Genomic DNA, 24,373 nt, shown 5'->3' on the forward strand with positions numbered 1-24,373 from the left:
ACATTACTCACTTCACCTACCTCTGCCCAGCAGCCCAATGGGAGCACACAGAGGGTAAGGCAGGTGGCTTACAGGTAGCAGAGCTATAGGGGAGCAGAGCTCTTGGGCCCCTCCCCTCCCCCTCTTCACCTTCACTGAGGGCACTTTTTTTCACTTCCCCTACTCCTTTACCCAACAACCCAATGGGAATGCTTTCTCCCTCCCATGTGGGGAAAAGGGGGTATATGCCCGACACTTGGGGGACAGGGCATGGCACAGTCTCTAAAAGGTTCACCATTTCCCAGTGACTTATATGTAAAAATATTAAAGTCATCTCTCTTTATGGGGAAAAGAATTATAAGTTATAGTATATGATTGTAATGGAATACTATGATACTATAAGAAATGATGAGCAGGAGAAGCTCAGAAAAATATACTTACATGAACTGAAGCAGAATGAAATAAGCAGAACTAGGAGAACATTTTACACAGTGTTAGGAACACTGTGTGATGTATGATGAACACCTGTGAATAATTTAGCTATTCTCAGCAAAATAATAATCCAAAACAATCACAAAGGACTTGATAAGAGATGCCACTTGCTTCCAGAGTAAGAATTTATGGGGTCTGAATCCAGACCAAATTTCAAAAATAGCCTTTCTTGATTTTGGGGTGGGGTTCAAGTTTCCTTCCACAAAAGGATTAACATGGAAAAGGTCTTACATGATTTCACATGTAAAATCTCTCTGTATATATGCTTACCATCTTGGGAGATTTGAGGGAGGGAGAGAATTTGAGACTCAAAAGTCTTTTAAAAACATTGGGAACTTTTTTACATTTAATTGGGAAAAATAAAATGAAATAAATCATGACTAGATCTTTGAAATGAACTATTTAGAACTCTGTGGTAGAGAGAATAATGGAGTTTGGTTTTGTTATTGTGACCTTCAATGTACCATTTACTTACTGTGATCTCAGTTTCCTCACTTATAAAATGAAGGGTTGTAGCAGATGATATGAGAGCTTTTTTTGTTTTTAACTTCTAATAGATTAAGCCACAGTGGACATTGTTAGGGGCAGGGAGAAGGTTAAAACCTATTTAAAAGAACTGATACTAATATATAACTTGAATTTTTCTTCTTTCCTGGCTGAAGATATTTCTGATTATCTGAATTTATTTTTTCTAATAATTGCTTTTAAGAAATATCTCTCTTTTCTTTTTCTTGTTTTCATGTCTTCTGTCCCTCTCCTTGGTGAGGGGAATGTGAATGATGCTCCTGGCTTTTCTGGGCTGGGATTGGGTTAGCTCGGTACTGTGGCTTTGATGTACCCCAACCTGTGCTGAGCTCCTCCAGCGTGATGCTAATCAGCTTCCAGGCAGATGAAAGTCGGGTCTTCAGGGGATTCCAGGCCACCATCTCTTTCATCTCTGAAGCAGGTATATAATAGTGTAATAGTTAAAAAGGGTTGCCAATGGCCTCAGCTACTTCCTAGCTGTGTGACCCTGGGCAAGTCAGTTGACCCCCATTGCCTAGCCCTTACCACTCTTCTGCCTTGGAGCCAATACACAGTATTGACTCCAAGATGGAAGGTAAGGGTTTAAAAAAAAAGGTTGCCAAATTGTAACAATTAAAAGGTTGCCAAATTGTAATAATTAAAATTGTTATGAGGCTATTAGTAGCTTTAACAGTTTAGTTTAATCAAAGTAGAGATAGGAAAGAGGGGGAAATATAGGAAGGAGGTAGAGAGTTGCCTAGCCTACCATCCTGAATGCCATTCCTATGAAATAAAGCTCACCCCCAACAGAGTTCCAATCTCCAGCCAGAAGTCTGTGAGAGTCTCTTCAGCAAGAGTCACCAGTGGCACCATGTCCCTTCAGCTTGAGTCACCAACCCAGGAATGAATCCAAATGCCTCTTCAGACCTCTGGTCATACCTTTATAAGCCTTTTCTCCACCCACTAGCTCTCTCATGTCACATCTTAGGAACCAATCATAGTTCCTTAATTTGCCTGTCACCACCCAGTGGGGCAGTATTTGTGGGATCAATTTTCTATCTCATTGGTTTCTCCCCCCTTTCACTGTGGGTTGGTCTATCTCTGCACATTCCAAGGTAAAGGAACTCCAGGTACTTTTAAAATTAAATTAAAACAAAGGGAGGGGAAGTCCAAGTCCCTGATTGATTAAATTAAAAAAAAAACAAAGGGAAATTAATTCATTTTTCACAGTAGCAAACCCTTGACTGGGGAGCCCATAGTCCCCCAATGCTCCAACTGCCTAGCTCCCATCTTTCAATCCCCTTTCAAAGCCACTTGCCTCTTTGATTGCTGTAATGCTTAGGCAATGGTCCTTCTATCAGGAGTTCTCAACACAATTCAATTCAATTAAAGAATTCTACTAAAAAGACTGAAATAGCTTTGGTTCCCTAGTCTTAGCATAGTGCATGGTCTTACTAGTGGTGATTTCCTGTTGAATCCTAAAACCTTGTTTTATAAGTTCAGGAAAGAAGGCACTTCATTTTCTCTGCACTCTTTTTATTGTTCTTTTTTTTCTGCCCAGATTTAAATCTCTCAGGCACAGAGGATGAATCTGAGCTTCCTTCAGCTGGCCATCACACAGCTACAGATTCAAGGGCACCAGGTGAGTCACTTGGAAGCCTGTTGAGAACTCCAGTGAAGACCCACAAAGAATATCTGGAATAAAGCTCAATTGGAATTTTGAATTCTGAGAACTTTGCATTGCCAAAATATAAATATGACTTTCAAATTGTCTTAAATTCTTGGAATGTAGTGATTTTTTTCATCACCACAAGTCTTAAAGTAGAGGGTCTAGATGGGCACTTGTTTGCAATGTTTTGGAAAATTTCTGTTTGGGTTCAGTTTGTACAAGAATACTCCTGTGGACCCAGTCAACCCTGAGAGTCTATGTTCCTTGGATTATGGTCTAGTTAAGAGAGCATGTGCTGATTTGAGAGCCAGGACATCTTACTCTAGTGAGTTAGGGCCACTCTGTCACTATATGATCTTTGACAACTGACTTTCCTCCTTGTCTTGCAGTTTCCTCCTCTGTAAAACAAGTTGGTCTAGATCAGAAGTTTGGTTTATTTTTTAAAACCCTTATATTCTATTTTAGAACCAATACTATATTTTTCCAAGTCAGAAGAGTAGAAAGGAATAGGTATTTGGGGTTAAGTGACCAGAATCACATAGCTAGGAAATGGAGAGCAGGGGTTTTTAATCTGGAGTCTATGAACTTAAGACTTTTGGTGAAAATTTCTGTGTAATTGGTTTTCTATGTGATATGTATTTTATTTTATGCATTTAGAAAATAATTCTGAGAATAGTTTCCTAGCCTGCTAGAGATATCCATGATACAAAAAACATTAAGAGCTCCTAATCTAGATGATCCTTAAAGTCCTTTTGAGTTGACACATTCTACAATTCTCATATTTATCTGAAATTAGTGAGATTGAATGGCAGGGGGAGAAAGGAAAAGGAGACTAGTTAGATAATTATAGTTTAGTCAAGAGATGATAAATGCCAGAACTATGGTGTGGTATTATGATTGATAAGAGACAGGAGGAATATTTGGAATGAATTTTCCAGAGTAAGGGTTTAATTTTTTAATTTGGTATTGTGGACTTCATTAGTAGTTTGGTGAAACCTGTGGGCTCCTTTTCAGAATAATGTTTGTTTTAAATTCAAAATTAAAGGAAATGCTAAATTTCATTTAATTTTTCTTGCTATTCAAGTTCCTGGACCCTAGATTAAGAATCCCTGATATAGAAGATTCAGGACATGATAGGCTGAAGTGACAGTGAGAGAGGAGAGATGCCTGTGAAGTGGGGTGCCTGAGAATCATTAACTGCTGCCTTATATTGTATTTCCTTGAATATCAATTTCATCTTATTCATTTTACTCTAATTTAGAGTACAGGGGCTACCTTATTCTTCTTTGACTCTGGGTTTTGGGAAGGGGCCCCATATATCAGCCCCTCAGTAATTGATGGACAATATTAATATCTACCATTCTATTCCCCTCTTCTTAGGTGGCCACTGTGGAGTAGCTTCCAAGCCTCCTAGGTTTCTTTTCAACAGGATTGTGGGAGGACAGCAAGCAGCAGCCAGGTCTTGGCCCTGGCAAGTTAGCCTGCAGATTGCTGCAGAACATCTTTGTGGGGGAACCATCATTGGGAAGAGTTGGGTTGTCACAGCTGCCCACTGTTTTATTGATAAGTAAGTACAATGGGAAAGTCTGGTGGATTTATGCAGGGCATTCTCTAGCCCTCAGATCTCCAAGTGTAATAATAAAAAAAATGTAACATGTAATGATTAAAATGCTACATGTAATGTTTAGAAATTGGTTTTGTTAAATAATATTAGTAAAAAATTGTTGTGGTCACTATTTATAAAATTAACTCGAGGATGATAGTAGCTTTTAACAATTTAATTTAATATAAATATAATATAAGAAAGAAATTAGAAAGTAAGTAGAAAATTATTTCCTAGTCTACCACCCTAAAGTCTGAGCCATAGAATTTCTGCTCACTCCCTGACAAGGTTCTGATCTCCACATAGAAGTCCAGTAGTCTCTTTGGAGCAAGAGTCTTACCAGCCCACGAGGGTATCTTTCGCCTGAGCCACCATTGCTGAATGGAGAAAAATCAATCCCAGAAAACTCATGCCAAAGACCTCAGTCTTCTCTAGAGTCTCTTCTTTTATAGCCCTTTTCTCCATGTCACTTCCTGTCTCTCTGAGCTGGTCTATCACATTTCAGGAACCAATCAAAGTCTCTCTGACCTAGACTCATAACCCTTAGTTCTGGGTCATGTTCCTAGAGCTCTTAACCTGTGACCTCTGTTTGGAGCATTCAAGCCATGCTAATGGGATGGGCCTGAAGTGAAGAAAGTTCTCAACCCTGGGAGGAAGGAGTTTCCTTTACACACAAGGATCCTCTGAAAACTGATAGCACTCAGAACCACTTGGGCCAACAGTCCCACCCTGTGGTGTCTTGTCTTGTTTTTTCTTGTAGATCTCCACATTTCCTTCATCTTTGCTGTCATGGGCTCATCAAAACAGTCTTAGCAGTTTCCTTCTCTGACTCCAAACTCCTCTTTATTTTTACTGTATTGCTCTTGCCATCATGAAGACAAAATTCTTCAACATGAAAGTATTAGAGAATAATACATGGATTACATCCATCCCCAGGCCACACCAATGAGGCCAGCAACAATTACACTAATATACCAAAGGATAAGGAAAGGAGCAGGTCTCCTCATCCTTAGAATGTTGGCAGCCCCTATGGCCCTGTCAACAACTAGGCCAATGCATGCAGTTCTTGTTTTTTTCTTATCTTACTTTGAACCTATTTATTCAATGGACTGTCATTAAGATAAAAGCATTATTGAGCATCTCCCTTTGTATAACATGTGCAGTATTATAACCAGCCTTCTGGCCCCTATCCAGTGGGAGACCAGCTTCTCTCTCACCTCTTCTCTTTTGATAAAACCAGATCTACTTGTTCTGAACTCATTCCTTCCCCAAAGAGCCATGTTGGTGGTCTCTTCCCATTTTCCTATGGAGAAAAGGGGACAGGAGAGGAGGGTGAGAGCCCTGCTAGCCTGGGTGAGTGGGTTGCCTTTCATAGACTAGCTGGGAGTTAGAGGCCAGAATATGATCCATTATGTATTCTTGGTGGTTAGAGCAGCCCAAGTGTGAGCCTCTATCATCCAAAGACTCCAGTAGCTTTTGCTCTTTAAGAAATGAACTCAAAGCCAGGCCTGGACATGATGAAAGGAAAGTGTGTAGTCTGTAGATAGCTTTTAGTTTTCATCCTTAGGACCTGCAGCATGCGTTAGGGTTTGCAGCAGCTAACTTAGAACTGAGAAACAGTGTAGTGTATTGAGTGGAGCATGGCACTGAGGAGGCAGCCCTGCCATACACTCTTTATGCCCTTGAGCCAAGCCCTTTTGCATTAGTAGGTCTGTTTCCTCATTCAGCAAGGGTTGGCCTTCCAACTGCATCACCCTGTGATTCTGCCTTATTAAAAGTTAGCTGATCTCTGGAAAAACATATAATTATAAATAAAATTAAGGAGGTTATCCAAGTGAATTTAGACACAAGTAGAGTTCTAAATGAAGAATACACTGATGTATGGAGTAGCATGTTGGAGACAAGTTTAGGGCTTAGAGGTTCTTACTGCTATGGGCACCTTTTGATATCCTTATGGGACCCTGGAAATTATCTTTCAACTGGCTCTAAAAGTAATACCTCATGACAGAAAATTAGGATCTTATATCTCTTCTGTGGCACTATCTGCTACTACTCTGGCACCACCTTCTAGAACTAAAAACCTCTGGGAGAATGGAAACATTTTCTCTGCTGAACTCCAAGTTTCCAATCCTGGAGTGCCATTTAAATATTCATTTTCTCTGTCTCTTTTATTGCTACCATTTATCAAGTAATCCTCTGGGGAGAGGGATTCTGGCTCAGTGGCAAGAACATTTCTTGGGATGTTGCCTTACATACATGTTGAGATCTCATGGGAACATTGTGAGTGATGTGAGTGATATGACCTATATGCAATACATTGTCAGAGAAGGAGAGGTTCAGATACAGGAATAGGTTCTCCTCTGGATTTGTATAATTTGTATCCTTATCTTTTTCCAGTGCTGATTCAGTACTTTATTTTAAATGTCTCATCAATCATGATCACTGCATGATGATCAATATACACATTCAGTGTGGTTTCTCTGAGACCTAGAATTACAGTCCATACAATCCTTTCTGCCATATTATTTGTATCATTGTTATTCTATTTAACTGATTAAATTGATCACCATAAAAGACAGTCAGGAAACACATGATTATTTGAGCCTGTGGACTCTAATATTTAGGGACTACTTGGTGTAGGGGAAACAACATTGAACTTCCAGTCAGAAGATGTAAATTTGAATACCAGCTTTACCATGTGTATGATCTTCTATTAATTAATCCCTATTCTTTGGAGCCTCAGCTTCCTCACTTTTAAATTGAAGATAGCTAGACTTTCTATACCTATATTAAGGAAGAACATGATGACTAAGTGAAATAGTGTATATAATGCTCTTGTTAAATGTTAAAGTGCTATATAAATGCCAGCTTATTACTATTATTATTGGCTAACAACCACTGGAATTTCACACTCATTGAAACTATTTTATAGGATTGTTGACATGATGAGAGTTGTTTTTAGGATAACATCATGAAAACACATTCACACATACATGCACATACTATTAGCAATTTTATTTTCATTTTCATTATATCAATGGTTTCAAGAGAATCTCATCCTTCCATTGACTGATACAGAAACAAATCTAATCACACGAAAGCATGAATTAAATGTCTCTGTGAGGTACTATCCTAGGTGCTGAGAATATAAAAATAAAAGCCTGAAAAGGCAGGCTAAAGTCAGTTTATAGTGGCCGTTAAATACCTTTGAGAGAAGTATGTCATAAAACTCAGAGGAAATCATGTGACTTTTATTTATGGCACTGTAGTCTGTTTCCAGAAGATATGGAGCCTATAAGTGAAAAATCTTTAGAATTTTCCCTTTTCTTTTGTCAAGGAAGCAGCATGTGCCTCTGTGGATGGTAATTGCTGGAGCCCATGATTTGACTGAGCGAAATAATCTACAGGTAGGGAGAAATCTTGAGTTTTTAAAAAGTTCATTTTTATAATATTATTTTAGTATAAATCATTCTTATTCTTCTCACTTCATCCTGTATCAGTTCATAAAAGTCTTTCTCAGTTTCTCTGCAACCATCTCTTTTTTTCTTGCAGCACAATAGCATTCTGTTATGTTCAAATATCATAATAACCCCCTTAGTTTCCATTTCTTTTCTGCCACAACCAAAGAATGGTTAGACATGTTTTTGTACATATAGTTCTTTCTCTGATCTCTCTGGGATAGTAATAGTATTGTTGGGTCAAGTGGTAGGAGAATATAGTGGCTTTTCTGGGCATCATTAAACTTTCTTTTTTTCAGAGAGTTATGCTAATTTCCAAATTCACCAACAGTGAACCAATTATACCTATTTTTCCTGGAGATCCTCTTGATACTAATTATTGATAGACTGGGTATATTAAAAAGCCAGTCCCTTAAGCATTAATGTTGACTCTTCTCCCATCCTGCCTTGTGAATAGATTGAGACAGATTATCCTAGATGAAACCTCTTCCTTGTCCTTTTAATGTGGAAAAAAAGTCAGAATTAGGACCATGAAGCCTTGTAATGCCTCTTATGTCCTCACCTTATTTGTACCCACAAAGGGGGATGAATTGAATAATACACAGAAAATACAATGTTATTCATTGTATATGTTCTAGTATGACTAATTACTGGATATATAACATTGGTTACATATGGTATAGTATTTCTGGCTATAGCCACATTTTTACCATCTGAGACCACTATCATATTCCCAGATGTCTGAGGGGTGCCAGGGTCAAAAATACTTCATTGCCCAAAGAAAGTTAGTACTTTAAAACTTGTCTTGAGCAATTATATAAGACTAAGTTGGGTGAGGGAGTGGTTCTATTATTGAAAAATTGGAGCATGTTATCCTATATTGACTAGGCTGTACAAATAGTTCTCTCTACTGGAGAATAATCATTTAAGAGTGAATTTAGAAGTTTTTGACTGTGACATAAACATGGTAATTCTGTCTTTTGGACAGGATTTGGGGTGGTCTTCTGTGATAATCAATATCAGTAGTGTAGGCTGAGAAGATACTATATGGATGAAAATATTCAAAAGAGAGTTGAGAGGATCTGAAAGATTGACTGTCAGAGCTACACTTTTAATTCATTAAAGTCTAGTAATATTTTATAGTATCTACTGGCATGGGTGATCCTCCATGTCTGCAATTGTCTCTTAACTCTAAAATGCTTTAGGGATTTCCAAAGTATCGATGTTGGTGTTTTCCTATATGAGGCTTTTCTTGATGCTTCCCAGTTATTAATTCTTTCCTATTTGAAACTATTTTGTGTATCTGTTTCAGCATATGAAATGAAACTCTCTGAGAGAGTGGAAGCTTCTTGAGGGCAGGAACTGATTTGTTTTTATCTTTCTCAAGGCCTAGTAAAATGGTTTTAATTTTGTAGGCATTTAAATACACATTTGTTGAATTGAAACATTTGTAGATATCTTAACAGGTCCAATAATATTTTGTTACTGATTACTTGGAAGACTGGGAGAGGGGTGAGGTTTAGGCATATAAAGAGTGTATGAAGTTTATGGAGTTCTACGAAAGCACAGATCTCAGATATCTAGTAGTTTGCAGGGAAGTTCTAATCTCACAAGGGATAGCAATCTTGGGTTCTCTATGGCCAGTGTCTCCAATCACCCAGTCCAACATTTCAGAGAATAATCAATTCAGAGGAAAGGCCTAGGAAAGATAAAGGCAGTATGGTGCCAAGGCAAGGGTTAAGGCATTAGACAGTGGCATGAGTTCAATATATTTATGTGGAAGAAGCAATGTGATTATTGTTGATTTATGTGAGAATGATCTCTTATGATTTTGCACATTTAAAATACCACAGCATAAGAAGAGTAGTAAGATCTGGGAAGGGAATAGCTTACTGGTGTTGGAAAATGAGTTTTGGATTTCTGGACCATAATTTAATATATAGCTGTGACAGGTTCCTGTTTAGAGATGCAATGTTCCTAAGGAGGACTAGTAAATATGCATTTCCCTGAAGTCTTATAAATCTAATCTAAGGGCTTTAAATTGAAAAGGAAGGAAGAGAGAAAAATGGTCTTATATTTATGTTTATACATAAATGTATATTGTTTTTAAACAATATTTTGATAACTCTAATTCATTGCAATTGGTTCTCTTTGTAATCCTAGATGTATTTTATTTTATGTACTTAAAAACATTCTGAGATGGGGTCCATAGGCATCACCCGATTGCCACTCCATGATGGACAAATGTTAGGAATCTCTGGCCTGGAGAATAACTGTAATGTAGGAAGAAGGACAGTAGTAGAGATGCGCAGAAATTCCCAAGAGACAAATTCAATAATCATGAGCTAAGATGTGTTTAGAGAGATGCATAAATATAATGTATAGGGAAAACTCAAAATGAGCTAGAGATCCTATCAAAGATAGGCAACTGTGATATAGGTATTGTTGAGTTCTAGTGGACTGTGAAACATCATGAGAACATGACTCTGGAAGAGCATGCTTTAATTAAAGAGAACAAAATAGGTAAACATGGCTGAGTGGGCAGAGAGAAGCCTTGTATATTAAGAAGATATACTGATGTGAAGATGTCAAAGGGAAAGCATGATGAAGAACATTTGAATGAAGATCAATTCCTTAACCCCTCCAGCAGCTGACTGACTGTGTTTATTATATCCTACTTGTAGATGTTAATGTTATGATTTGATGTTTTCCCTATTTGGATCTGTGTTCTATCCATTGAATAATACCAGCCCTTGGATCTTTTCTCAGTGGAGTGCCTTTCCAAAGGAAGATTGTGATTGTTTTAAAGAAAAAATAAATATAGACTAACAAATGGAAGGCTATTTTTTCAATTGCTAAACTTTATTTATTTATTCTCGGGGATGTTTACTCTTGTAACACTCTGTAACTGGGACTGTGTTGGGTGAGTAGCAGAAATGAAGAGGTCCAATGAGATTCTTTGAAAATTAGATGTCAGTGCAACCAAGAAAGTTTGTACTTGAAATCAAATGTTCTCATTCACTCTCTGCTTTGGAGACATTGGAAATATGAAGTTGGAATCCATGAATGTTCTGATGGTTTTAATTTCTTCCTGTGGCATCTCCATAGGAATGATAGTATTTCAGGGACAGGAGGGCATGTTTTTAAATATTTTTGTTGAAGCTAATGTATGTAAAAGGCTTTCCCTTTGAAATGGGAAGCCAGGGAGGGGTGTGGGATAGAAGCATACCAGGCACTTACCCTCCTCCTTTCAAAAAGAGCTTTTGTCTCATTCCATAATTGTTTTATGTCATAATAAAATGCCACTTAATGTTAAAAGAAAAAATAGGCACAAATGATATTGGCTTTGAACTAGGGTGGTGGCTATCTTTGAATAGAGAAGTGGATATGTGTGAGAAATATTGTGCAGGAGAGTGTGCTAAAACTACCAACAAACAAAGAGGAAATGGAGAAAGAGTATGGGAAGCCAATCACAAGCCTATATTAGAGGTATGATATAAAAGTGATGGGGGATTTCAATGATCATGGCATTGCTCAGAATGGTAGAGGAGATTGTTACTGTTCTTTGAAGTGGAAAAGAGCCATCCCAGAAATTCAGAATCATCTCAGAAAGCTTCATTTTCCATCAGACCACTAGTAGGATGTAGGCAGTCCAACTTGTAACATGCTACCATAAAGAGTTTTGGGAATGTTGTAGGAGCTTTTATTGTTCTGAGTTAAATGGATGAACAGGACATGTGCACTGGCTCCAGAATATATTGTTATCACTTCCCTGATACTTGGCTTTATGTAGTCAGATTCATGTATCTCATTGAAGACAACAATTCATTAAAAATTAGAATTGGTCAAGAGGAAGCTAATAACTTCCCAAGACAATAAGAAATAATAAAAACTTAAAAACAAAAAATAGAAAAGGATAGGAAACATATTATTACAAAAAACAACTGGCCTGGCAAACAGATTGAGAAGAGACAATGAAAATTGTTGGACTTCCTGAAAGTTATGATGATAAAATAGTTTAAACATTATACTTCAAGAAATTACTAATGAAAATTTCCCTGAAATTTTGGAACTGGAAGATAAAGTAAAACTTGAATGAATTCATCAATTACCACCTGTAAGAGATTCCAACAGGAAAACTCAGAGGAACATTATAGCTAAGTTTTGTAACTCCCAGGTTAAGGAGATATATACTACAAGTAACTAGAAAGAACAGTTTAAATACTGTGGATCTACAATTAGGGTAACATAAAATTTAGCAGCTTCTACATTAAAACAATGAAGGTAATGGAATATAATATTTTGAAGAGCAAAGGATCAGGGTTTACAACCAAGAATTACCTACCCAGGAAAGTTCAGGATTATCACACAAGAAAAAAATTGTTATTTAATGAAATAAAAGACTCAAACATTCTTGAAGAAAAGACTAGAAATGAATGGAAAATTTGATCCACAAGAATTAGATGAAACATAAGAAGATAACATGAAAGACCAATTACAAAAGATTTAATAAGATCCAACTGTTTACTTCTTATATGGGGAAATAGTATATTTAAGCCTTATGAATGAATCATTCATTGGATGGTTTGAAGAGGTATTTATTGATAGAAGCTTCAAAGCCAAATGAAATATAATAGAACAAGTCATAAAATAAAATAAAAGAGTATGGGAAGGCATAAAATGATAAAATGGAACAATCATCTCATATATAAGAGGTAGATCAAGGTATTATAATGCTAGTGCCTTATTCTCATTGATCTGGGCAAAAAATAAAATAACATATATAGAAGGATAAAATTTTTCTTAACTTATATAGGATGGGGAGGGATAAAAATTAAGAGGGAATTTTAAAAGGGCATATAGATTAAGAAAAAAGAGTGCAAGGAGATAAGACAAGGAAGAGAATAATTGAGGTCATTTATATTAACAAGTAAGAGAGTAAGAGAGGAAAAAGGGAGGGACTCAAAAGTTTAAATAGGTTTAAACATAGGAGGGTGAGAGGAGGAGATAAGGCATGGAAACTTAGAAGGGTGGGGTAGAAAAATAGGAAAGAGACTGAAGAAGGGGTGGGAATTGGTGAAGTAGTGGTTAGAGGAAAATTAGATTTCTGATGAGGAATAGTTTTAAAGTAGAGACAAAGAAGGAAAACAGTGAGGAAAAATAGAATGGAGGAAAATACCCAACTAAAAATTATAACTTTGAATGTGAATGAGGTAAATTCATCCATAAAATTGAAACAGATAGCAGAAGGGATCAAAACCCCAAACTCATCAATAGTTGTTTATAAGAAACATTTAAAAATGAGAGACACATATGGAATAAAAATAGAGAGATAGAGTAAAATATATTATGCTTCAGCTGACCAAAACCCTCCAAAGGGTAGCAATAATTATCTAAGGAAAAAGTTAAAACTAAAATAGATCTAATTAAAAGAGGTCAAGGGCGGGGGGCAGCTGGGTAGCTCAGTGGATTGAGGACCAGGCCTAGAGACCAGAGGTCCTAGGTTCAAATCTGACCTCAGACACTTCCTGGCTGTGTGACCCTGGGCAAGTCACTTGACCCCCATTGCCTAGCCCTTACCACTCTTCTGCCTTGGAGCCAATATTGACTCCAAGATGGAAGGTAAGGGTTGTAAAAGGAAAAAAAAGAGATGAAGAGGGAAACTACATCATTTTAAAAGGTTCAATAGATAATGAAGCATTATCAGTAATAAATCTATGTGTACCAAATGTTATAGGTTTCAGATTTTAAAAGAAAAAGCTAAAAGAGTTACAGGTAGAAATAAAAAATAAAACTATAACAATGGGGGCATTTTAATATCCTTTTCTCAGAATTGGATAAATCTAACAAAAAGATAAATCAGTGAAGACAAAAAGATAAATAACATCTTAGGTAATTTAGATATGCTAGATATCTGCAGAGAACTTAAAGGGAATTGAAAGATATATATCTTTTTCTCAGTTGTGCATGGTATGTTTCAAAAATTGACCAAATATTAGGACACAAAAATGTTATAGTTAAATGCAGAAAAGCAGAAATATCAAATGCATCCTTTTCAGATTATCATGTAATAAGATTTATTTAATAAGGGACAAGGAAACAGAATAAAAATTAATTGGAGACTCAATAACTTAATTAAAGAAGGAATGAGTTAAAGAAGAGTTATAGAAATTATAAATAATTATTTTAAAGAAAATGATAAGGTAACATAAAAACCTACAGGATACCAAAAAAAATAGTAATTAGAGGAAAATTTAGGTTGCAAACTGCTTATATCTATTAAATAGAGGAAGAACAGATCAGTGAATTGGGAATTGAATTTTAAAAAACTAGAAAAAGAACAAATTAAAATCTCCAACTCAATGCTAAATTGGAAATCCTAAAATGTAATGATGAGATGAACAAAATTGAATGTAAGAAAATGATTAGTTAATAAATAAAACTAAGAACTGATTTTATGAAAAGACCAAGAAAAATAGATAAACCATTGGTTAATATGATTAAAAAGGAGAGAGAAGAAAACCAAAACACCAACATCAAAAATGAAAAGAGTCAATTTACCACTAATGAAGATGAAATCAAAGCAATCAGGAATTATTTTGCTCAACTATAGGCTAATAAATTTAACAATTTAGGTGAAATGAATAAATACTAAAACAATATAAATTGGCTTGACTAATGGACGAAGAAATAGAATGTGTAAAAAACCTGTTTTAGAAGAAGAAATTGAACAGGTCATAAATGAACTTCCTAAGACAAAAGCAATGTAACTGGATAGATTTACAAGTGAGTTTTATCAAATATTTAAAGATCCTCTATTTCTAATAATAAATAATTTATTTTAGACAATTGGTAAAAAGGGAGACCAGCCAAAATCCTTTTAGGAAACAAATATGATGCTGATATCTATATCAGGAAGAGTAAAAACAAAGAAAGAAAATTATAGGCCAATTTTGTTAATGAAAATCCATGCAAAAATCCTAAATAAAATATTAGCAAAGAAATATAACAATATATCACAAAGATTATACATTAAGACCAAATAGAATTTATATCAGGTATGTAGGGATTATTTAATATAAGGAAAACTATTAACATAACTGATTTTATCAAATATGACAAAATCATATGATTATATCAATAGAAAAGAAAAATAAGAAATAGAAAGATAAAGAGTCAAACAAGGATGCCTATTACTACCAATATTATTTAATAATATGTTGGAAATGCTAGCAATGGCAACAAGAGAAGAAAAATTAATTGAAGGAATAAGAATGGGTAAAGAAGTAATAAAACGATCTCTTTTCACAGACAATATGATGATATATTATATATATACATAAAATCCTAGAGATTTGACTAAAAATTAGTTGAAACTTTTGATAATTTTAGCAAAGTGTCAGAATATAAAATAAACCCACATAAATCCAGCAGTATTTCTATATATCATCAACAATGTCCTGCAAGAAGAGATAATAAGAGATAACCCATTTAAAATAATCATAGATAGAATAAAATACCTAGAAATATACCTGGCAAAGCAAAGCCAGAAACCTTATGAATATAATCATAAAATACTTTTTATACAAATAAAGTCAGATCTAAATAATTGGAGAAATATTCATGAATGGATAGAGTCAACATAATCAAAATGACAATACTTCCTATACTAATCAACTTATTCAATGCCATCCTAACTAAATTACTAAAAAGTATTTTAATGAACTAGAAAAATAATAATACAATTCATTTGGAAAGACAAAAGTTCAAGAATTTTAAAGTAATTAATACAAAATGTAAAGAAAGATAGTATAGTAGTACAAGATTTTGAACTATATTATAAAGTAGTAATTATCAAAACTATCTGGTATGTGCTAAGAAATGAAATAGTAGATCAGTGGAATATAACAGACCTAGAAAAAACAGTTTTAAAAGATAATAATAGCCTCATGTTTGAGAAAAATAAAGATCCAAGTCTTTGGAATAAGAATTCACTATTTGGTAAAAATTTTGGGAAAAACTGAAAAGCAATCTGGGAGAAACTAGATATAGACCAATATCTTACTCCATTTACCAAGACAAGATCAAAATGAATACATGACCTAGGCATTAAGGGAGATATAAGCAAATTTGAGGAATAGGGAATATGTAGCTTATCAGACTTATGGATTGGAAAAGAATTTATTATTCAATAAGAGATAGAAAGCATAGTGAAATGAAAAATGAATAACTTTTAATACATTAGATTCAAAAGGTTTTGTACAAATAAACTAATATAGCTGAGATTAGAAGGAAAGCACAAAATTGGGAAAGAATTTTTATAGTTTCTCAGATATGTCTCATATCTAAAATATTTATAGAACTTTGTCAAATATGTAAGAATATGAGCCATTCCCCAATTGATAAAGGTTAAAAGATATGAACAGTTTTTGGATGAAGAAATCAAAGGCATATATAAGTATATGAAAAAATGCTCCAAATCATTATTGATTAGAGAAATGAAAGCCAAAAAACTCTGGATACCATCTTATACCTATCAGCCTGGATAAAGTGAAGAAAAGGCAAAATGGTGGATGTTGGAGGGGATATAGAAATGGGGACACTAAAATGCTTTTGGTCAAACTGAACTGACTCAATTATTTTGGAGAATCGTCCAGAATTATGCTCAAAGAATTCTAACACTGTATATACTTTTTGACAGCAATACCACTATTAGGTTTATTTCCAAAGGTGATCAGGGAAAAAGGAAAAGAACCTCTAAGTTCCAAAATATTTATAGCATCTCTCTTTGTGGTGATAAACAAGTGGAAATTGAAGAGATATTCATCAACTGGGGAAATAGCTAAACAAGTTGTGGTCTATGATTGTGATGGAACACTACTGGTCCATAAGAAATGATGAATAGATTAATTTTGGAAAAACATGAAAAGACCTACATGAAATCATGAAGAGTGAAATGAGCAGAACCAAGAGAACATTATATACAGCAAAAGACATATTGTTTGAAGAATGACTTTTGTATGTCCACCTCCACAGAAAGAACTGATAAATAGAAATAAGTAAGACATAGTGTATTTATATCTACATATCTTTTTGTCAAATGAGGGAGGAGTGGTGTTAACTTGGTATTTAAATGTAAAAAAGTTTTTAAGGGAAAAATAAGTTCATAAGATGCAAATCCTAAAGAGTAACATTTCTCAAAAACCCTACAGGAAAATATTACCTGGGTTCCAACTTTTATGAATTTTATGCTGACATGTGGCAAGAGACAGAAATGGTTAGATCCAGTTGTCATTTTCTTCTAGTCTATATTATATTTGAACTTTAAGAGGTGGAAATAATTTTATACAGGAGTTTTTAGACATTTAATTCTCATGTTAATGATGATATGACAAGCAGTGTGGTATAGGGGATAGAGAAGTATAGCTGGAGCTGGGGGGGATTTGGTTAAGTTCTGTCACTGACACATCCTCGCTATTTGGTCATGGGCAAGCCATTTAATGTTTTTAAAACTATGACTTGAAGAGAAGGTGCCAGTTTTCATTGATAAAGGGAATTTCCTCACGTAGAAATTTTCTATAGCAATGAAGTAAAAATTTCAATCTTTATCCTATTAATGATGATAAAGACAGTAATGGAAGAAAGTACAGTAATGTAGTTAGAATGTTGGCTGTGACACATGGTAATTCTGTGACCAAGGGAAGCATTTCATTACTAGGCCATCCCTTTCCAAGGGACATAGCATTTTCTCAAGAGGGAATTTCCTACACCAGTACAGTGGAAAATATATTTGATTTTTTGTCAGAATGTGTGTATTTGAATCTTGACTGCCATTATCTTATCACCTATGTAACCTTTGTTCCTCACTTCCTTCTTTCAAATGAGAACTTGGACTAAATGATCTATAAGTTTTCTTCCAACTCTAGGTCTATAATGATGAATTGCTGATCTAAATAAATTGTTAGGGAAGTCTCAACAGTTCTCCACATTGATGGAATCACAGTTATAGGCCAAAAAATGAAGACAAAAAATCAAATCCACATCCCATTAGCCAGTGTTTTGCAGATGTGAGGATGGCTATGCTGGTTTAACATTTGTATGTATGAGCTTCATTAGGTACTGAGTCAGCAATAACATCCCTAGGGCTCATTCCTTTGGAGGATTTTTCATTTTGCTTCTTTCTTCTTCCTAGAAAAGATCAATAAAGCACATTTTGATTCACCCAGCCTTTGACAGCACCACAATGGATTATGATATTGCTCTATTGCAAATGGATGAACCATTTCAATTCAATCTCTATGTTCGTCCAGTGTGTCTTCCTGAGAAAGGTCAAGAGATACCATCTTCCAGCATGTGTGTGGTCACAGGATGGGGGTTTGATAATCCAGGTCTGTATGGCATCTCTTCTGCTTCTGTCCACATCTAGATCAATTTCATGGCTAGGTGAGATATTGCCCATTTTAGCCAGTCTATGAAACACTCCCATAATTCTTTTTACTGCCATGCTATAGTGAACCACATAAAGTAAAAATTTACCTTCCTGCTTCTGCTTCTGTAGTGCAACAATTTGAGAATGGCACACAAAACCAGACCCATAATGCTTCTGATTAGTCCAGTGTTTTGTTTCCAACAGAGGTATGGGGGAGAGGGATTAATTTGTGGCCAAGGATGATAGCTTTTCTTTTAAAATATTGCCTTTAAAACTCAGTTGTGCCTTTAATTTTCCTAAAATAATTATGTATGGAGTTGTGCCCCAACCTTATGGCATGAAATCCCCTTCTTCTGACCCTTAAAGTGTTTTCAAAAGTAGAATGCCTCTTCTCAGAATGCTGAATGGAGCATTCAGATGTGAGAGGAGAGTTTTGATAGTCTGGTAAAGTCAAGAACTGGAAGCAGTAACATATGGAGCTGAGAATCATGTCAGTCTTAAGGAGTGCTGGATAAGCGAAAGGGAAAAGACTTAGGTTGGTTAGGCAACAGAGCCTTGAAAAGTAGACTGGATAAAGAGGTGAGAGATAGTTATGAGCAGAGACAGTATTGGGAGAAGGTAAATTTTTATTCCTGGAAGAAAAGTGAGGCTGTTTTATAAAGTTATGGGAGATGAAGGGAATTGAAATGAGGTCAATCTGGGCCATTGTGTAAATTATATCTGGATCAAGTTATAGAAGCCAATATGGTAGAGATAGCACTTTTGGTCATTAGCCAAAATTTTGCTTTTCAGATGGAGAAAAATCTAACAAACTGCAGCAACTTGAAATTCCCATCCTCGAATCTGATATTTGTCAGGAGTATTATCAAAATCTCTTTGTGGGGATATCCCAGAGAATGTTCTGTGCTGGGTTTCCTTCTAAAGGAGACCAAGATTCTTGCTCGGTAAGTTCATGCCATATTCAGTTCTCAAGCTACACACATCTATCTGTATGTTTATTTGGGATAGTTGAACCTTTTCTAAAGAATTTTCCCTCTTAGGGTACAGAGAATCCATAGAAAATTTCCATTTCAGGATGTGGGGTAGGGGACGGAGAGTAAGAAAAAAGGAGATGGTCTTGCACTTTTTTTGCTTGGAATTCTGAAGGAACAAGGAATTGAGTTGGGATTGCAAGGACCTCTCTGAATGTATGCCTTTGGACTCAATGGGATATATAGGAATGAAGTGATCTATGGCATTCTAATTCCATAAGCTAGCCACTCTTGTTATTTAATCACTTTTTTCCCTTTCATATACCTAGGGTGATTCAGGTGGTCCTTTAGTTTGCTCCCTTGAAGAATCAAGTCTTTATGTCCTTTTTGGCATAACCAGTTGGGGCTTTGGCTGTGGAAGGATTAATTACCCAGGTGTCTACACCAGTGTCACTGTCTTCACTGATTGGATTAAAGAGCATCTTAGTGATACTGGTATGTATGAAGAGGAAACCATTCCTATTCCCCAGACTTGTTCCATCCAGATTCCCAACCAAAGAAGAAAGTACTCATTTCAACCTCTACTTAGTCCCCAAGCAGCAGATCAGAAGCTTTCCAAGCACCCATAGGTTTGCCTATCTCCCTTTGATCAATATGGTACATATTGGCTCCCAGGCACAGAAAACATCTTGTTGCAGACAATATATGCACTTGTAGGGCCCTTTCATTCCTCACTTCTTTTAGCAATATTTAGGGTGGTTGAGGAGCACAGTTGAACTCATACAACATTTGTAAGTTTTGGAGGCCCCAAATGCATCTATGATTGGGTTGAGTCATGCATTTAAACTAGGTTTGTATTGCCTTCAGTACTACTGTATAATTTAACACTTGCTTACTTTTGTGAAATTCATGGCTTGGTGTATAGGAAAATGCAGGAGTGAAAGTCAAAGAATCTTTGGGAAGCTTGAATGTGATTCAGTTGCAGAATTCTGGGGCTCCTTCCCTTCTCCTGCTGATGTACTGGGGGAGGTCATTTGACAGATGTGGTGTGACAAAGGTGACAAAGTGGTGTTGACTTGGTAGGACAACTATCTCCATATTGAATGGGTCATGGATTAATGTAATTTCTTAAGCAAGGAGCTTCAGTCTTATTTAAATTCACCCTATAAAACTTTCCTAGGACTAATAGAAACAAGGAAGGACTAAAGATCTCAAATACCACCAAAGGCTCTGGATTTATTGATGTTTAGATACTACACTACTACACTGGGATTATGTTTGTCCAACTGATCTCAGCTGTGGAATTTTCCTGCTCCATCAGTTGAATTATATACATAATTGTCCAAACAACTGAAACCTGTGTATATTCATTCAAGAAAGTTGGGAGACGGTATTTATTTGACCACCTTCATCCCAGGAAGGGAAAATTTTATTCTCAGAAAGGGAGTAGGACCTAGGTGTGAAGAGAGAGAGATCTGGGACAAATGGAGATTTAGCCAAATTGGGGGTGGTGGTGAATATTTGTAAACTGAATTAACTGAAGGATTTTGTTCTTGTGAGCATTTAGGGAAAGATATGAAAGCTAGATAACCTTGCCAAGAGATTTGAACACTATAGATCAGTGATGGCAAAACTTTCAGTGATGGAGTGCCAGGCCCCACCTCCACCCACCCCCCCAGACCATGTACTGTGCATCCCCCTACCACCAAGACCAGCTGCCATGCCCCTCCCTCTACCAAGTGCTGGGCATGCCCTACCCTGCCTTGTCCCACACACATAGGAGGGACGAAGCACTCTTATTGGGCTGCTGGGCAGAGGGGTGGGTGGAGTGAAGAATGTCCTTAGCACATGTAGAGAGGGGAAAGAGAGTGACCTAAGCACTCTGCTCCCTCCAACTCTGCTGTCTATGAGTTGCTCACCTTACCCTCTGTGAGCTCCCATTGGGCTGCTGGACAGAAGGATGGGTGATAGGAAAAAATGTCAGGCATGGTGAAGACAGGGAGGGAAGCAGCTCCACCTGAGTTCCTTTGCTTTTCTAATAATGAACGGAGGGGGATGGCAGCTGAATGCCCACAGAGAATGTTCTGTGTGCCAAATTTGGCACCCATGCCATAGGTTTTCCATCTGCTATAGATCCTACTTTCAGCATTGTAGGTTGGCCAGCCCCCTGGAAACATTTAAACATTTTATTAATGATCTCTTTACTGACTTTCTGAATCAATATATCTTATCTTCTTTGATGTATTTTTGCATTATCACACCATAAGCAGAAAAAGGATTATTCTATAGGTGATATATCAACCTTGACATGTCATTTTGTCTTTATGCTGTAAGTTGGAGAGATGTTTCTTCTATTATTTTCTGGTAACATTACTTGGGATTTATTTTAAGGTCAGATAGACTAAATTGAAAATATATCCAGATTATAAAGGATTAGTTGGCATGGTCCATAATGAAAACCTGGTGGAACTCCTTGGGATTGCATGTATCAACCAGTGATATAGCCTGGGAACCCTTGACTTGACTTATAAAATTTGATTTAATTTCACTGGACACTAAAACTATGATCAGGTTTTAGATAGCCTGTGTTTGGAAGTAGATTCATGGTTATAAGCACTGGAACAGTATGTAGGAAAAGAATGATAAAAGAGGAGGAGGACTTAAACTTAGAGACTATGCGTAATTTTAGCCATTTACATCTTAGATTTGGTCCTAAGGAGAGTTAGATTTTTAAAAATAAAAATCCTTGCTTACTATTCTAGAATCAATACTAAGTATTACTTCTAAGGCAGAAGAGAAGCAAGGGACTAGGCAATTGGGATTAAATAACCTGCTCAGTGAGATCACACAGATAAGAAGTTTCTGAGGTCAGACTTGAAACCAGGTCCTCCCACTTCCACCCCTATCACTCTATTGACCAAGCCATGTAGCTGTCCCAGAATGCCAGATTTTGTAAAAGATCTGAAACATACCTTATGTTGTGTAAAAATATCTTTGTGGACTATTTCTATAGTTGGAGCAACCAGACCACATTCACGGAGAAGAGATATGAGACTCCAGATTGTAAGTAGCAGAGTATAAGTAGTAATATGGAAATGATATTAGATTTGAGAATAGATAGAGGATATTCTTGTCCACAGAATAGTTGGATTGTTGTAAAAAATACCAAGAACAAAAGGAAAGGTCACAGACTTTTTTCCCCCTGGATGAATGAATGGATGGTCAAAGTGGGAATGAAGACACAAGATGGGGAAATATTGCTAGTAACAAAAACTGACTTGGGATGTAGAAACATAGCTGGGTCTAAAGAGTATGTGTGTGTGTGTGTGTGTGTGTGTGTGTGTATACATATATATATATACTGCATATATATGTATATATATACATATATACTCTCTGACCTCTATGCTCATGCTGACCATAGCTAGTTTTTTCTGCCATTCATTAGTCAATAAACATTTATTAAGCACCTTCTATATGTAAGGTGCTGTGCTAATCCATGGAGATACAAAAAAATAAAGCAAAAGATACTCCCTGTCTTCAAGGAGTGTACAATCTAATGGGGGGGGGGAGACAATATAACCTATATACAGGATAAATAGGAAGTAATTAATAAAGGAAAGGCATTAGAATTAAGAGAGGTTTGGAAAGGCTTCCCATAGAAGATAAGATTTTAGTTGGGACTTAAAGAAAGCCGGGAGGAAGAGATGCCCTTCTTTGCTTATTGAATTCTTTTAAAAATTAAATAAAATGTCACTTCCTCCAGGATGCCATTCCCTGATCATCAAGGGGAATGACACAACTTGGTACCTCTAATGACAATCTATTTTACTGATTTCTCATGCACTTACTATGAATTATTAGGAATTCTCATCATTCTATTAGGGTAGCAAGCTCCATGATTCAGAAATTGATTTCCACTTGGGTTCATCTTTGGATCTCTCCTATAGTGATCTTCACACTGTAAATCAGTATTTGTTGAATGGATGGAAGGTTAAAAGACTTTAGGAATAAAAGGGATCTCATTAAATAGACTCAGAGATGCTGTCAGGTGTTCATCTTCACATCACCACTAAGTATAAGAAATGGAATTTGAGCCCAGATTTTCCAGATGCGAAGTTCAGTACTCTCTTCACTGTGATGTGATGTGACCTCTCTGAATATTTCTTTATTTGTTCCTGTTTTTTTTAGGGAGTGAATTAACTAACTGACAAAAATCCTTCTGGAAGAGATTCTTCCTACTATATCGTATGAAGAGATGCCAGGACAGATCTGTGAAAAACACAAGAACTTGGGATGGTTCACTGAGAATTGGGAACATTTCCTCCTTATTTCTCTTCCCTCAGAGCATTTCCAAGTGTGCATATTTATGAGAGGCTGATTGTGTTTGTCTCTGGGATCAGAGGCTGAGTATCCTTGCAACACTACTTCATATATGCAAGTACATAATTTCAATAAAGATTTTCCTTATGGATTTGTATTATTTTTACTATAATCTTCCAGTGCATTTGTGTTTGCTTCTATTATCTCAAAACTATTCAGATATTGTATTCAGGAGCCTTCAAATCAGACAGCTTGCTTATAGTGGAGGCCCTTGATGAAAAGCTGAGGAAACGACTTCAAAAGGGAATCACAAATTTCACTGATGGGACTACTGGTGCCCAGCAGACTTACCAGGTTTCAAACAAAGATTCACTAGCAAGTTAGAGGTTCCAGAAAATTAATATTATGTGTCTGGAATGGAGAATAAGCCTATGATTCATTGATCAGGAAAAATTGAGTTAGTTTCTCACTATGCTATGCCAGTCAATTCCAGGTAATTTTAGATGATAAAATCAATAATACGAGATGCAACGTCACATAGTACAGAGGTTTTCACCATTTTTATTGGTGTTGTGAACCTCTATGTTATTCTAGTGATGTCTATGGACTTTTTCTTGAGGGAAACACAAAAAATAATACATATAATTACAAAAGAAACTAATCATATGGAAATACAATTATTAAAATGTAAAAAACCCAATTTCATAGACCCCTGTGTTAAGAACCTTTGGCATATTGGATAGCAAGGCAATCTTAAAACAAGGTTTACCTTCCTTCAATTCCCACCTTTGACATACACTGGCTCTGTGAAAAAGACCACCTCACCTAACTCTTCAGTGCTCTAGGAAATTCTCTAAGGTTTTAAATTGCACAAAAGGTGCTGATCTTCATATTTAGATAAACTTCCTCACTGGAGAGTGTTAAAAAATTTAAGTTTGATTTTTA

General features: G+C 36.1%; 1 protein-coding gene across 1 annotated transcript in view; it reads left to right on the plus strand.

The window, feature by feature from the left end:
* OVCH2 (ovochymase 2) overlaps nt 1-23,560 on the plus strand; it is a 56,245-nt gene extending 32,685 nt beyond the window's left edge. Inside the window, exons 14-22 of the mRNA XM_056803793.1 lie at nt 1,286-1,417; nt 2,528-2,617; nt 4,025-4,211; nt 7,585-7,654; nt 17,898-18,093; nt 18,927-19,078; nt 19,435-19,600; nt 22,119-22,168; nt 23,297-23,560. Of these exons, the coding sequence (XP_056659771.1) occupies nt 1,286-1,417; nt 2,528-2,617; nt 4,025-4,211; nt 7,585-7,654; nt 17,898-18,093; nt 18,927-19,078; nt 19,435-19,600; nt 22,119-22,168; nt 23,297-23,308 (1,055 nt within the window). The 3' untranslated portion in view covers nt 23,309-23,560. The remainder of the gene's footprint in view (nt 1-1,285; nt 1,418-2,527; nt 2,618-4,024; nt 4,212-7,584; nt 7,655-17,897; nt 18,094-18,926; nt 19,079-19,434; nt 19,601-22,118; nt 22,169-23,296) is intronic.
* The last annotated feature ends 813 nt before the right edge of the window (nt 23,561-24,373 follow it).

The sequence above is a fragment of the Monodelphis domestica genome, chromosome 6, assembly GCF_027887165.1.
Source record: "Monodelphis domestica isolate mMonDom1 chromosome 6, mMonDom1.pri, whole genome shotgun sequence".
Taxonomy (NCBI): Eukaryota; Metazoa; Chordata; class Mammalia; order Didelphimorphia; family Didelphidae; genus Monodelphis; species Monodelphis domestica.